Here is a 15940-nt window from a genome sequence, read left to right on the forward strand (position 1 = left end):
CTATAGCAATGGAACTTCAGACAAGCTAGATCTGTTCCCCTTCAGGAAACAGCTGCTTTGGAGGGGGGGGGCGCTCTATGGCATTATATCCTGCTGAGGTCCTGCCCCTCCCCAAACCCCGCCCACCCCAGGCTCCACCCCCAAAATACCCAGTTATTTTCCAACCTAGCCCTGGCAACGCTCTCTCTCTCAGCTTGGCTTCGCGAACGAAGATTTAAGAAGGGTGCAATAGTCCACGTCTGCTGCAGGCTCGCTGGTGGCTGACAAGACCAATGCGGGACAGGCAGGTCCGGCCACAGTGGCTGCAGGGAAAAGTCTGATTTAGGGTTGGTGCTGTAGCAGTGCGATTCTTTCTCAATCTCCTTTTGTCCTCAAGACCAGCTATGCGTGCATTCTCAAAGGAAGAGACAGCCTGGTGGATGGTGTGTCTCCATGCTTTGCGATCTGAGGCTAGGTCAGACCACTGGTGATGGTTGATGCGACAGGTGCCAAGGGATTTCTTCAAGGAGTCCTTGTACCTCTTCTTTGGTGCCCCTCTATTTCGATGGCCGGTGGAGAGTTCGCCATACAGGGCAATCTTGGGAAGGCGGTGGTTTTCCATCCTAGAAATATGCCCTGCCCAGCGCAGCTGCGTCTTCAGCAGCAGTGCCTCGATACTGGTAACTTCCGCCCGCTTGAGGACTTCAGTGTTGGTCACAAAGTCACTCCAGTGGATGTTGAGGATGGTGCGAAGGCAGCGCTGATGAAAGCGCTCGAGGAGTCGCAGGTGATGACGGTATAAAACCCATGATTCGGAGCCGTAGATGAGGGTTGTCATCACAACCGCTTTGTAAACATTGATCTTTGTGCCTTTTTTCAGATGCTTGTTGCTCCACACTCTTTTGTGCAGTCGGCCAAAGGCACGGTTTGCCTTTGCCAGCCTGTTGTCAATCTCCTTGTCGATCTTGGCATCTGAGGAGATGATGCACCCCAGGTAGCTGAACTGCTGGACTGTCTTCAGAACTGATTCACCCACAGTGATGCAGGGAGGGTGATAATCTTCCTGGGGTGCAGGCTGGTGGAGAACTTCTGTCTTCTTCAGACTAACTTCTAGGCCGAATAGCTTGGCAGCCTCTGCAAAGCAGGACGTCATATGCTGCAGAGCTGATACCGAGTGGGAGACGAGTGCAGCATCATCAGCAAACAGTAGCTCTCGGATGAGTTTTTCCATCGTCTTAGAGTGGGCCTTTAGTCGCCTCAGGTTGAACAGGCTGCCATCGGTGCGATAGCGGATGTAGACACCATCGTCATCATCTAGATCTACTGCGGCTCTTTGAAGCATCATGCTAAAGAAGATCGTAAAGAGAGTTGGCGCGAGAACGCAGCCTTGCTTTACACCTGTGCCTATTGGGAAGGTCTCCGAGAGGTCGTTGCAGTGTCTGACTTGGCCTCGCTGGTCTTCGTGTAGCTGGATGATCATGCTGAGGAACCTTGGGGGACATCCTAAACGTTCTAAGATTTGCCACAGGCCTGTCCTGCTAACGGTATCGAAGGCTTTGGTAAGGTCGACAAAAGTCACATACAGAGCCTTGTTCTGTTCCCTGCATTTCTCTTGGAGCTGCCTGAGAACAAATACCATGTCGGTGGTGCTCCTGTTAGCTCTGAAGCCGCACTGGCTCTCTGGGAGGAGTTCTTCTGCAATGGTGGGCACCAGTCTGTTCAGGAGTATTCTGGCAAGGATTTTGCCTGCGATGGAGAGCAGGGTTATCCCCCGGTAGTTGGAGCAGTCTGACTTTTCCCCTTTGTTCTTGTATAGGGTGATGATGATTGCATCGCGAAAGTCCTGTGGTAGTTTGCCTTGTTCCCAGCAGGTGACAAGTACTTTGTGAAGTGAGCTATGTAGTACTGTGCCCCCATGCTTCCAGATCTCTGGTGGAATTCCATCAACTCCTGCTGCCTTGCCGCTTTTCAGTTGCTTGATGGCTTTAACAGTCTATTCTAGGGTGGGGATCTCATCCAACTCTGTTTTCACTGGTTGAAGTGGGGTGAGGTGGATTGCTGAATCTTGAACTACGCGGTTGGCACTGAAGAGAACCTGAAAATACTCTGACCACCGGTTCAGTATGGATGCCTTGTCTGTGAGGAGCACTTGGCCATCTGCACTACGCAAGGGACTCTGAGCCTGATATGATGGACCATATACTGCCTTCAGGGCTTCGTAGAACCCTCTTAAATCACCAGTGTCTGCACACAGCTGGGTTCTCTCTGCAAGCTTGGTCCACCATTCGTTCTGAATGTCTCGAAGCTTGCGCTGGAGGTTGCTACATGCAGCGCGAAAGGTTGCTTTTTTCCCAGGACAGGAGGGCTGAGCAAGATGTGCTTGGTAGGCAGATCTCTTTTTCGCCAGTAAATCTTGGATCTCTTGATTGTTCTCATCAAACCAGTCCTTGTTCTTCCTTGTGGAGAACCCGAGGACTTCTTCAGAGATCTGCAGGACGGTAGTTTTTAGGTGTTCCCAGAGTGCTTCTGGAGAAGGGTCTGTGGGGCAACTGGGGTCCTCAATTCTTGACTGGAGTTGTGCCTGGAAGGCAGCTTTAACTTCGGCTGACTGGAGACTGCCAACCTGAAACTTCCTCCGAGGGATACCTCCTCTCCTGGGTGTGGGTTTAAAGTGAAGACGGAGATTGCAGCGTACAAGACGATGATCCGTATGACATTCTGCACTGGGCATTACTCGGGTGTGTAAGACATCTCGAAGGTCTCTCTGGCGCACCAGAATGTAGTCGATAAGGTGCCAGTGCTTGGACCGTGGGTGCATCCAGGTTGTCTTCAGGCTGTTCTTCTGCTGAAAGATAGTGTTGGTGATGGTGAGCTGGTGCTCCATGCAGAATTCTAGCAGGAGGCGCCCGTTGCCAATGCCGTGTTTGCCAAGTACTCCTTTCCAGGCTTCCGAGTCTTTACCTACTCTGGCATTGAAGTCGCCAAGGATGATCACCTTGTCCTCTGTAGGGGTCTTCCGTATGAGGTTGCGTAGATCAGCATAGAACTTGTTCTTTTCTGCAGGATCTGCTTGAAGGGTTGGGGCATACACACTGAAGAGTGTTGCATGCTGCTTGTTTTGAAGTGGGAGGCGCATGGACATGATGCGATCTGAGTGACCTGTTGGCAGGTTTTCGAGTTTGGAGGCAATGGAGTTCCTGACCATGAAGCCAACGCCAGAAAGGCGGCTCTCAGCCTTTGACTTACCCGACCAGTAGAGGGTATAGCCAGCACCGTGTTCTTGAAGACTACCTTCCTCAGGGAAACGGACCTCACTGAGAGCTGCTATGTCGATATTCAACCTGAGAAGTTCGTGGGCAACTAGAGCAGAGCGTCGTTCAGGGCGACCACTGTCTACTGTGTCAAACATGGTTCTGATGTTCCAACACGCAAGCTTTAGTCTTTGCACACTTTGTGAGGCAGGTGCATGCCTTTTCTTTGTTGTTATTTTTTGACCGCAAGTAAGGATGCCCGTTGACTGCGGCTAGCCAACTGGGGTGGAGGAGACGAGCTTTGTTTAGGCCACCTTTTCTAGGCCCTTCTCCGTGTGGAGCAAGCAGTGCTGTCCCTAGATAAGGCTGCTTGGTCGTTCAGGGTGCTGCCGAAAAATGCTTTCGTCTCCGGGTTAGCATCAGGCGACCAATACCCTGAACCGCCTGCATGCAGGATCGGGACTGCGGCTTCCAGTGGCACCTTCCACCTGCCGTTTCGCCCCTTGCCCATCGCTGCAGGACTTGATGCGTTGTGGGTTGTGTATGTGGATATGCCCTTCAGGCCTGCGCAGAGGAATTTTTTAGGTGAAGCGCAGTGTGCGCGGTACTGGCTCCACCCTTTCACCTGGGGGTCATCTGCCATGGCCCAGTAAGCCGGGACGCCGGCAGCGAGTCCTCCAGGTGGTAGGTGTTACATTAACGAGCTCTATCTGCCCGGGTTTGATGTTAGAGTTTTCCTTCTCTTAGGCTGGCAAGGTTGGTGGGCCCAGCCTGCCCATCCGGTTATACCGCCGGACAATTCGGTCGCACCATGACGTAGCAAACTCTGTGAAAAACGGGGGGGACCAGCGAGAAGGTGTTGCTACGGATGCAGTAATGCAGGAGAGGCCATTGCAGTGACCATCTGCCAGGCATAGCCAGACAGTGACCACGCGGCGTTCACTACACCGGGAGAGGAGAGGCTATGTATTGCGCATAACACTTTCCCTGTGGGGGTAGGATACCCAGAGGGAGCCCACCCACCCCCGCACCCCCCTGGCAACGCTAATAATAATAATAAGGGGAGGGATGGTGGCTGAGTGGTAGAGCATCTGCTTGGGAAGCAGAAGGTCCCAGGTTCAATCCCTGGCATCTCCAAAAAAGGGTCCAGGCAAATAGGTGTGAAAAACCTCAGCTTGAGACCCTGGAGAGCCGCTGCCAGTCTGAGTAGACAGTACTGACTTTGATGGACCCAGGGGGGTCTGATTCAATAGAAGGCAGCTTCATATGTTCATATGTTCAATCCCTTTTTCCTGCACACAGCGATACCAGAAACGTGAAAACAATCAGAAAGGGTCATTTTACACATTTACATCCTATTTTGACATATTTATTTCATCACTGTTGCTTCCCCTTAATTAAACCCAAACCACCACTGACCCGGTAAACGTACTGGGTTCGGACATGTTCATCAGCAAACATTCTTTCTTAGCGAGTTCATCCCAAAGACAACATGTTTGGGCCGGGTCCCCGATTCTATACATTCACCCAGTGTCAAGCGTGCTCATTTCTGTAACGTGATTTTCTTTTGGACAAAGAGCAGGTCACCCGCTCTCTTCTGCTCCCCCCTTATTTACAACCATGGGGCAAGTAATAAATCCATCTGGCCCAAGGATATTTATGCTACAGCCTGGCTGGTACCACTTTCAAGTCGCCTCTCCCACAAGTTCACACAGACAACTCTTATCTGTTTCCAGAATAGTGTGAGAATGGGGAGATGTTTCCAATAGCCTAAATTCCTTAGCAATAAAATAGATAGTTGTTTAGCGACCTTTGAACCCGTGACTCAATGATGCATCTGTATGGTAACCTTTGAAGATATCCTATATAGCAACTGTGTAACGATATATACGTCATAACTCTCAAGGCTTGTGTCCTTGGTATAGCTCTTGAGTTTCTAACAATAAAACAGCTTTGATTTAAAACAAAAGACTGCTTATTGAGAAATATCGGCGCTTGACACCCAGAACACCCCACTTCCCAGTCAGGTCCAATCCGGTTAAACTTCCTGCCACAAATCTTCATAGGCGGTTAGCGTCTGTCCCTTACAGTCAGGTGACCCGCGGTTTTCCGCAGTTCACCTCAGCGCTCTTATCCGCGCTGCGTTGTAAATCCAGGGACTGAATTGCAAGACACAACAGAACCTATAAACTCATAAAGACCGACAGACGGTGGACGGATTGCCGCCCCCACTGCCGTTCCCATCCCCACATCCCCTTCCTTGCCACTGCTCTGAGAGGCAGAGGGGAAAGATTTAAAAAAAAATAGCTGCCAGCCCTGTAGTGTGAAATCACCGCCATGGAAAACAAATAAAAGCCCAGGGGTCGTGTCACCCCTCTCTTGGAATCTCCAGAAATCCTACAGGAAAACCAGAGAAATTCTGGTGATCCCTACAGAGGTGTGATGTCACTTCCGGGGTCTTCCCAGAAGTGATGTCACGCTATCACCAACAGTCGTCCCCTTCCCTCTGGTATTGGGATGGCGGAATTGGTTCACTGATTCATCCTGCCACCAACCAGAAGGATATAGACCAGGGGTGGCCAAACCTGCTTAATGTAAGAGCCACACAGAATAATTGCCACATGTTTGAGAGCTACAAGACACGGACATCAGATGCTTGAGGAAGGAAGGAAGGAAGGAAGGAAGGAAGGAAGGAAGGAAGGAAGGAAGGAAGGAAGGAAGGAAGGAAGGAAGGAAGGAAGGAAGGAAGGAAGGAAGGAAGGAAGGAAGGAAGGAAGGAAGGAAGGAGGGAGGGAGGGAGGGAAGGAAGGAAGGAAGGAAGGAAGGAAGGAAGGAAGGAAGGAGGGAGGGAGGGAGGGAGGGAGGGAGGGAGGGAGGGAAGGAAGGAAGGAAGGAAGGAAGGAAGGAAGGAAGGAAGGAAGGAAGGAAGGAAGGAAGGAAGGAAGGAAGGAAGGAAGGAAGGAAGGAAGGAAGGGAGGGAGGGAGGGAGGGAGGGAGGGAGGGAGGAAAGGAGGGATGGGGAGGGAGTGAGAGGTGGAAATAAAGTAACTTTAACTTTAGATGCATTCTCCAAGCCACCAGCTGGCTTGGCTTGGAGAAGTGATTTAAAGAGGCAGAGGCCTTTTTCTAGCTGGCTAATGAGTTGGTGAGGGTTTCGGGGCTTGTCTCATCTGTATCAGTGGATTTCAGGGCCTTCCACAAAACCTTGGCAGCCAGCAGACCTGGGTTTGTGAGCTTGTGTTCTGAGCAACGTGTTTCTGAAAAAACCGTGGCATGAGAACCCCTTCTGGGTTGACTTCCTCCCACCCCAGTTCTTCTTCCATTCTGGGAAGTCGCTGCTGTGTTTTGCTCCTCCAGCTAACAGGCCTTGTTAACATTCCTTCTGCCTTCCCACAAGATTTCATATTCGGAGAGGTGGGGGATGCCACTAAGATGTCGAAGGAGAGATAAGTGCCGAGATGTCTCCGCCAGAGCTGCCAATCAATCTCTCTTAACGGAGGGATGGCGGGGCTGCCCTTTCGATGAAAGGGTCAGTGGCGTGCGTTGCATGTCCAGCTCTGGCCACCTGCTGCCTGCCTGGATTGCTTTCTCCCTCTCGCTCTCCCTCCACCCTGCGAAGAAGGTCCCAGCTGCAAAAACCCACGCAGCTCTCCCAAGCAGGGTTGCCAAGTCCAATTCAAGAAATATCTGGGGACTTTGGGGGTGGATCCAGGAGACTTTGGGGGTGGAGCCAGGAGACATTATGGGTGGAGCCAAGATCAAGGCTGTGACAAGCAGACTTGAACCCCAAAGGGAGTTCTGGCCATCACATTTAAAGGGACGGCACACCTTTCCAATTCCTTCCTTCCCTAGGAAACAATGAAGGATAGGGGCACCTTCTTTTGGGGCTCATAGAATTGGACCCCCTGGTCCAATATTTTTGAAACTTGGGGGGTATTTGGGGGAGAGGCACTAGATGCTTTACTGAAAATTTGGTGCCTCTACCCCAAAAAACAGCCCTCCCAGTGTCTCAGATACCCTCGGATCAATTCTCCATGATTTTCTATGGGAATAAATCTCCATAGGGAATAATAGAGTTTCCAGCAGACATTTCCCTCCCCTCCCCCCGCTTTCTCACGACCCTGAAGTGGGGGGAGGGTCTCCAAACCGGGGGATGCCCTGCCCCCACCTGGGGATTGGCAACCCTACTCCCAAGAGAAGAGATTGGATGTATGCCCCACCCTTTGCTAACCAAAGGAGTCTCAGAGCGACTTACAGTCTCCTTCCCCTCCCCCTCCCCACAACAGTTATTAAGTTAACTTAATAAATTAAGTTAAAAGTTAACTTTTAACTTAATTTATATATTGAAAGTCAATTATATTTTAACTGTTTTATGTGATTGTATTTTACTGTAAACATGGTATTCACCATACTCTGTGAGCCGCTCTGAGCCTGCCTGTGGCTGGGGAGGGCAGGATATAAAAACAAACTTATTATTATTATTATTATTAACAGATACCCTGCAAGGTAGGCAGGGCTGAGAGAGCTCTGACAGAAACTGCTCTGGAGCACAACAGCTTTGAGAGAACCTGTGGTGACCCAAGGTTACATCGGCAGGTATATGTGGCGGAGTGGGGGAAAAAACCCGGTTCTCCCAGGTACGCACGGCTTTCTTGGAGCAAGAATGCACAGAAACGCAGTTCCAGCTGGCTTGGTGTCAGGGGTGTGTGGCCTAATACGCAAATGAGTTCCTGCTGGGCTCAAGATAAGAGCCTGTACACTTAGCCACTATGCCAAACAGACTCCCTGTGACCATTGCCTCTGGGTTCCACTTAGTTTTTGCTCAAGGAGATGCAAATGGGGCTGCGGCTCAGTGGTAGAGCCTCACCTTGGCATGCAGAAGATCCAAGGTTCAATCCCCAGCCTCTCCAGTTAAAAGCACCAGGCAGGAGGTGAGAAGAAAGACCTTGACCTGAGACTTGGCTCAGTGGCAGAGCCTCTGCCTGGCATGCAGAAAGTCCCAGGTTCAATCCTTGGCATCTCCAGTTAAAAGGACCAGGCAGGAGTAATAAGAAAGACCTTGACCTGAGACTTTGCTCAGTTGTAGAGCCTCTGCTTGGCATGCAGAAGGTCCCAGGTTCAATCCCCGGCATCTCCAGTTAAAAGGACCAGGCAGGAGGTGAGAAGAAAGACCTTGACCTGAGACTTGGCTCAGTGGCAGAGCCTCTCTTTGGCACGCAGAAAGTCCCAGGTTCAATCCCCAGCATCTCCAGTTGAAAGGACCAGGTGTTGAGAAAGTCTTCTGCATGAGCAGGACCGGATTAACAATTAGGCCAAGTAGGCACTGCCCAAGGGGCACCCACGCCTTTAGGGGTCTCGGGCTGGCTCCCTCCCATTTCTCCCCTGCTTGCAGCGCTTCCAGCCTGCATGTGCAGCCAGCAACTGAGCCGCTCTTTGCTCAACTCGCCTGGTGCGGCTGCTGCTGGCGCTGGCGCCACGTTTGCCTCTCTCTGCCTCTCCCCTGCAGCTTTGTCCACTTGCAGCTGCTGGAATGGCCTTGGGTCAGCCAGAGCTCTCTTATCTGGGAGAGCCGGGTTTGATTCCCCACTCCTCCACTTGCAGCTTCTGGAATGGCCTCGGGTCAGCCAAAGCTCTCTTATCTGGGAGAGCCGGGTTTGATTCCCCACTCTTCCACTTGCAGCTTCTGGAATGGCCTCGGGTCAGCCAAAGCTCTCTTATCTGGGAGAGCCGGGTTTGATTCCCCACTCCTCCACTTGCACCTGCTGGAATGGCCTTGGGTCAGCCAGAGCTCTCTTATCTGGGAGAACCGGGTTTGATTCCCCACTCCTCCACTTGCAGCTGCTGGAATGGCCTTGGGTCAGCCAGAACTCTCTTATCTGGGAGAACCGGGTTTGATTCCCCACTCCTCCACTTGCACCTGCTGGAATGGCCTTGGGTCAGCCAGAGCTCTCTTATCTGGGAGAACCGGGTTTGATTCCCCACTCCTCCGCTTGCATCAGCTGGAATGGCCTCGGGTCAGCCAAAGCTCTCTTATCTGGGAGAACCGGGTTTGATTCCCCACTCCTCCACTTGCACCTGCTGGAATGGCCTTGGGTCAGCCAGAGCTCTCTTATCTGGGAGAACCGGGTTTGATTCCCCACTCCTCCGCTTGCAGCTGCTGAAACGGCCTTGGGTCAGCCAGAGCTCTCTTATCTGGGAGAACCGGGTTTGATTCCCCACTCCTCCGCTTGCAGCTGCTGAAACGGCCTTGGGTCAGCCAGAGCTCTCTTATCTGGGAGAGCTGGGTTGGATTCCCCACTCCTCCACTTGCAGCTGCTGGAATGGCCTTGGGTCAGCCAGAGCTCTCTTATCTGGGAGAGCTGGGTTGGATTCCCCACTCCTCCACTTGCAGCTGCTGAAACGGCCTTGGGTCAGCCAGAGCTCTCTTATCTGGGAGAGCTGGGTTGGATTCCCCACTCCTCCACTTGCACCTGCTGGAATGGCCTTGGGTCAGCCAGAGCTCTCTTATCTGGGAGAACCGGGTTTGATTCCCCACTCCTCCGCTTGCAGCTGCTGAAACGGCCTTGGGTCAGCCAGAGCTCTCTTATCTGGTAGAGCTGGGTTGGATTCCCCACTCCTCCACTTGCAGCTGCTGGAATGGCCTTGGGTCAGCCAGAGCTCTCTTATCTGGTAGAACCGGGTTTGATTCCCCTCTCCTCCACTTGCAGCTGCTGGAATGGCCTTGGGTCAGCCAGAGCTCTCTTATCTGGGAGAGCTGGGTTGGATTCCCCACTCCTCCACTTGCAGCTGCTGGAATGGCCTTGGGTCAGCCAGAGCTCTCTTATCTGGTAGAACCGGGTTTGATTCCCCTCTCCTCCACTTGCAGCTGCTGGAATGGCCTTGGGTCAGCCAGAGCTCTCTTATCTGGGAGAGCTGGGTTGGATTCCCCACTCCTCCACTTGCAGCTGTTGGAATGGCCTTGGGTCAGCCAAAGCTCTGGCAGATGTCCTTGAAAGGGCAGCTGCTGTGAGAGCCCTCTCCAGCCCCACCCACCTCACATTGTGTCTGTTGTGATGGGGGAAGATAAAGGAGATTGTAGGCTGCTCTGAGACTCTTCGGAGTGAAGGGCAGGATATAAATCCAATATCTTCTTCTTCTTCTTGGAAGCTAAGAAGTGTTGGCCTAGTTTCTACTGAGATGGGAGACCACCAAGGAAGCCCAGGGTTTCTACGCAGAGGCGGGCAAGGGCAAACCACTTCTTTTCGTGTGCTCTGACCTGGATGGTCCAAGCCAGCCCTATCTCTCCAGAGCTGGGAAGTGAAGTATAGAATCCTAGAATCACAGAGTTGGAAAGGGCCTCCAGGGTCATCTAGTCCAACCCCCTGCACAAGGCAGGAAACCCACAAACACCTCCCCCTACATTCACAGGATCTTCATTGCTGTCAGATGGCCATCCAGCCTCTGTTTAAAAACCTCCTTCTATCTTAGAATTCTAGAGTTGGAAGGGACTTCCAGGGTCATCTAGTCCAACCCCCTGCACAATGCAGGAAACCCACAAACACCTCCCCCTAAATTCACAGGATCTTCATTGCTGTCAGATGGCCATCTAGCCTCTGTTTCAAAACCTCCAAGGAAGGAGAGCCCATCACCTCCGGAAGAATCATAGAAGAAGAAAATGAAGAAGAAGATATTGGATTTATATCCCGCCCTCCACTCCAAAGAGTCTCAGAGCGGCTCACAATCTCCTTTACCTTCCTCCCCCACAACAGACACCCTGTGAGGTAGATGAAGATATTGGATTTATATCCCGCCCTCCACTCAAGAGTCTCAGAGCGGCTCACAATCTCCTTTCCCTTCCTCCCCCACAACAGACACCCTGTGAGGTAGATGAAGATATTGGATTTATATCCCGCCCTCCACTCAAGAGTCTCAGAGCGGCTCACAATCTCCTTTCCCTTCCTCCCCCACAACAGACCCCCTGTGAGGTAGATGAAGATATTGGATTTATATCCGACCCTCCACTCCAAAGAGTCTCAGAGCGGCTCACAATCTCCTTTATCTTCCTCCCCCACAACAAACACCCTGTGAGGCGGGTGGGGCTGGAGAGGGCTCTCACAGCAGCTGCCCTTTCAAGGACAAGCTCTGCCAGAGCTATGGCTGACCCAAGGCCATTCCAGCAGGTGCAAGTGGAGGAGTGGGGAATCAAACCCGGTTCTCCCAGATAAGAGTCCGCACACTTAACCACTACACCAAACTGGCTCATTGGATCACAGAGCGGGAAGGAACCTCCAGGGTCATCTAGTCCAACCCCCTGCACAATGCAGGAAACCCAAAAACTCCTCCCCCTTCCGGAATTCAACAGGTTGAGCGCAACTATATTACATTACGAGTTGTGTAAGTGGGCAAGGACTGCTTAAAGGAGCCACATGTATTTCCCGGAATTCAACAGGTTGAGCGGAACTATATTACATTACAAGCTGTGGAAACGGGCAAGGCCTGCTTAAAGGAGCCACATGCATTTTCTGGAATTCAACAGGTTGAGCTCAACTATATTACATTACAAACTGTGGAAGTGGGCAAGGCCTGCTTAAAGGAGCCGCATGTATTTTCCTGAATTCAACAGGTTGAGCACAACTATATTAGATTACAAGCTGTGGAAATGGGCGAGGACTGCTTGAAGGAGCTACATGTATTTTCCGGAATCCAACAGGTTGAGCGTAACTATATTACATTACAAGCTGTGACAATAACTGCTTGAAGGATCCCCATGCATTATCTGGAATTCAACAGATTGAGCGCAATTGTGTTAAACTGCACCATACTGACTCTCACTACTTTCTGTCTTCCGCTTTTGCACCTTCAGAGCCCAAAAGACTCCGCCAAACAACCCAGCTGAAGGACCAACCGAGATTGTCCCCCCCCAATGAGATTGCCCCTCCCATGTGGAACAGCGCGAGGCCTGCCTTCTTCCCCGGCTTGACGACCCGTCCGGCCAGTGCTTGCCGCCTCCTACCCTGACACAGTCGTGGCTCTGTGGAGCCTCCCAAGAAAGCGAGAGCAAAGCCCTTGACTTACAGTAGACGTCGACTCGTATGGACTTGATGGCCGGGGAGCCCAGCCCGTTCTCGGCCTTGCAGTAGTAGCGCCCCCCTTGGTGCCGCTGGATGTTGGCGATCCGGAGGGTCTCGTTGTAGACGCTGGAGTCCTGGAAGCGGTCGGAGGCACTGCCTGCTGTCTTGGTCCACCTGATCTGAGCAAGCAACAGGAAGACAGTTATTCTAGCTGGGCTGGTGGAACGGGCACAACACACACCAAGAGGGACACGCCACACGACACACACCAAGAGAGACACGTCACACAACACACACCAAGAGGGACACGTCACACAACACACACCAAGAGGGACACTTCACACAACACACACCAAGAGAGACACGTCACACAACACACACCAAGAGAGACACGCCACACAACACACACCAAGAGGGACACGTCACACAACACACACCAAGAGAGACACGTCACACAACACACACCAAGAGGGACACGCCACACAACACACACCAAGAGAGACACGTCACACAACACACACCAAGAGGGACACTTCACACAACACACACCAAGAGGGACACGTCACACAACACACACCAAGAGAGACACGTCACACAACACACACCAAGAGGGACACGCCACACAACACACACCAAGAGGGACACGTCACACAACACACACCAAGAGAGACACGTCACACAACACACACCAAGAGGGACACGCCACACAACACACACCAAGAGAGACACGTCACACAACACACACCAAGAGAGACACGTCACACAACACACACCAAGAGGGACACTTCACACAACACACACCAAGAGGGACACGTCACACAACACACACCAAGAGAGACACGTCACACAACACACACCAAGAGGGACACGCCACACGACACACACCAAGAGAGACACGTCACACAACACACACCAAGAGGGACACGTCACACAACACACACCAAGAGGGACACTTCACACAACACACACCAAGAGAGACACGTCGCACAACACACACCAAGAGAGACACGTCACACAACACACACCAAGAGAGACACGTCACACAACACACACCAAGAGAGACACGTCACACAACACACACCAAGAGGGACACTTCACACAACACACACCAAGAGAGACACGTCGCACAACACACACCAAGAGAGACACGTCACACAACACACACCAAGAGAGACACGTCACACAACACACACCAAGAGAGACACGTCGCACAACACACACCAAGAGGGACACTTCACACAACACACACCAAGAGAGACACGTCACACAACACACACCAAGAGGGACACGTCACACAACACACACCAAGAGGGACACTTCACACAACACACACCAAGAGAGACACGTCGCACAACACACACCAAGAGAGACACGTCACACAACACACACCAAGAGAGACACGTCACACAACACACACCAAGAGAGACACGTCGCACAACACACACCAAGAGGGACACGCCACACGACACACACCAAGAGAGACACGTCACACAACACACACCAAGAGGGACACGTCACACAACACACACCAAGAGAGACACGTCGCACAACACACACCAAGAGAGACACATCACACAACACACACCAAGAGGGACACGTCACACAACACACACCAAGAGAGACACGTCACACAACACACACCAAGAGAGACACGTCGCACAACACACACAAAAAGAGACACACCACACAACACACATCAAGAGAGACACATCACACAACACACACCAAGAGGGACACGTCACACAACACACACCAAGAGGGACACGTCACACAACACACACCAAGAGAGACATGTCACACAACACACAGAAAGTCACATCACACAACACACATCAAGAGAGACACGTCACACAACATACACAAAAAGAGACACATCACACAACACGCACCAAGAGAGACACATCACACAACACACATCAAGAGAGACACATCACACAACACACACCAAGAGGGACACGTCACACAACACACACCAAGAGGGACACGTCACACAACACATACCAAGAGAGACATGTCACACAACACACAGAAAGTCACATCACACAACACACATCAAGAGAGACACGTAACACAACATACACAAAAAGAGACACATCACACAACACGCACCAAGAGAGACACATCACACAACACGCACCAAGAGAGACACATCACACAACACACATCAAGAGAGACACATCACACAACACACACCAAGAGGGACACATCACACAACACACACCAAGAGGGACACGTCACACAACACACACCAAGAGAGACATGTCACACAACACACACAAAAAGAGACACAACACGCACCAAGAGAGACACATCACACAACACACACAAAAAGAGACACATCACACAACACACATCAAGAGAGACACATCACACAACACACACCAAGAGGGACACGTCACACAACACACAACAAGAGGGACACGTCACACAACACACACCAAGAGAGACATGTCACATCACACAACACACACCAAAAGAGACACATCACACAACACACACCAAAAGAGACACATCACACAACACACACCAATAGAGACACGTCACACAACATACACCAAGAGAGTCATGTCACACAACACAGACCAAAAGAGACACGTCACACAACACACACCAAGAGCCTCTCTGCCCTCCTGTTGGCCCTCCAGAAAAACTGGCTGGCCTGTGTGTGAGATGGGATGCTGGACTAGATGGACCACCAGTCTGACACAGCAGGGCTCTTCTGATGGTCTTATGAAGGCCTCAGCCTCTCTGCCCTGTTGTTGGCTCTCCAGAGGTCCTGGCTGAGACAGGATGTAGGGGCTAGAAGGACCACCAGTCTGACCCAGCAGGGCTCTTCTGATGGGTCTTATGGAGGCCTCAGCCTCTCTGCCCTGTTGTTGACCCTCCAGAGGAACTGGTTGGCCACAGTACGGGACAGAAGGCTGGACTAGATGGACCCTCATTGGTCTGACCCAGCAGGGCTCTTCTGATGGGTCTTATGAAGGCCTCAGCCTCTCTGCCCTGTTGTTGGCCCTCCAGAGGACCTGGCTGAGACAGGATGTCAGGGCTAGAAGGACCACCAGTCTGGCCCAGCAGGGCTCTTCTGATGGTCTTATCATCCAGGAACAATTAAAAGGAAGACAAGTGTTTCTGAAGGGGAACCAGGATCGCTTCCTGGTGCTCTGCTCAGGTTGGCAGCTTCCTCTGAACCTTTGCTGGGAAGCCTCTCGGGGTGTCGGGACGGCAGAGAGCGCCAGTGTGAGCAGGCAGAATGAAACTCATTAGGTAGAAATGATTCCACTGATAATGTTCTAAATAGCAGGCTGGGTGGGGGGCAGATCTATAAATGAAAAAAAGCCAGCATGGAAGCTTCACATTCAAGATTCATTTCTTCCCAGTGTGTCGGGGAAAACACTAAACGCGCGCAGATACGGCTAGACACAGTTGTAAGACCGTTTCCGCGAAAAGTGTATCACCTGGATCTAATTGGCTGCTTTTCAGAAATACTGAAGAACTCTCGCTGCGATGCATCGGCTTTTTAATCTCAGGGAACAGGTTGTCGAAATCATTAAAACACCTAGGGGTTTTTTTTTTTCTCTTTTTTTCCCCCACCCTCGACAGGTACGAACTCAATTTTTGCAACTCCAGCTATCCGGGCGGATCTGGCTGTTTCAGTCGAAA

At 51.6% G+C, this 15940-nt stretch overlaps 1 protein-coding gene across 1 annotated transcript in view; it reads right to left on the minus strand.

The window, feature by feature from the left end:
• MDGA2 (MAM domain containing glycosylphosphatidylinositol anchor 2) overlaps positions 1–15940 on the minus strand; it is a 713433-nt gene that overhangs the window by 426618 nt on the left and 270875 nt on the right. The window contains exon 3 of the mRNA XM_060261373.1: positions 12285–12459. Coding sequence (XP_060117356.1) covers positions 12285–12459 — 175 coding nt within the window. The remainder of the gene's footprint in view (positions 1–12284; positions 12460–15940) is intronic.

The sequence above is a fragment of the Heteronotia binoei genome, chromosome 21, assembly GCF_032191835.1.
Source record: "Heteronotia binoei isolate CCM8104 ecotype False Entrance Well chromosome 21, APGP_CSIRO_Hbin_v1, whole genome shotgun sequence".
NCBI classification, from domain to species: Eukaryota; Metazoa; Chordata; class Lepidosauria; order Squamata; family Gekkonidae; genus Heteronotia; species Heteronotia binoei.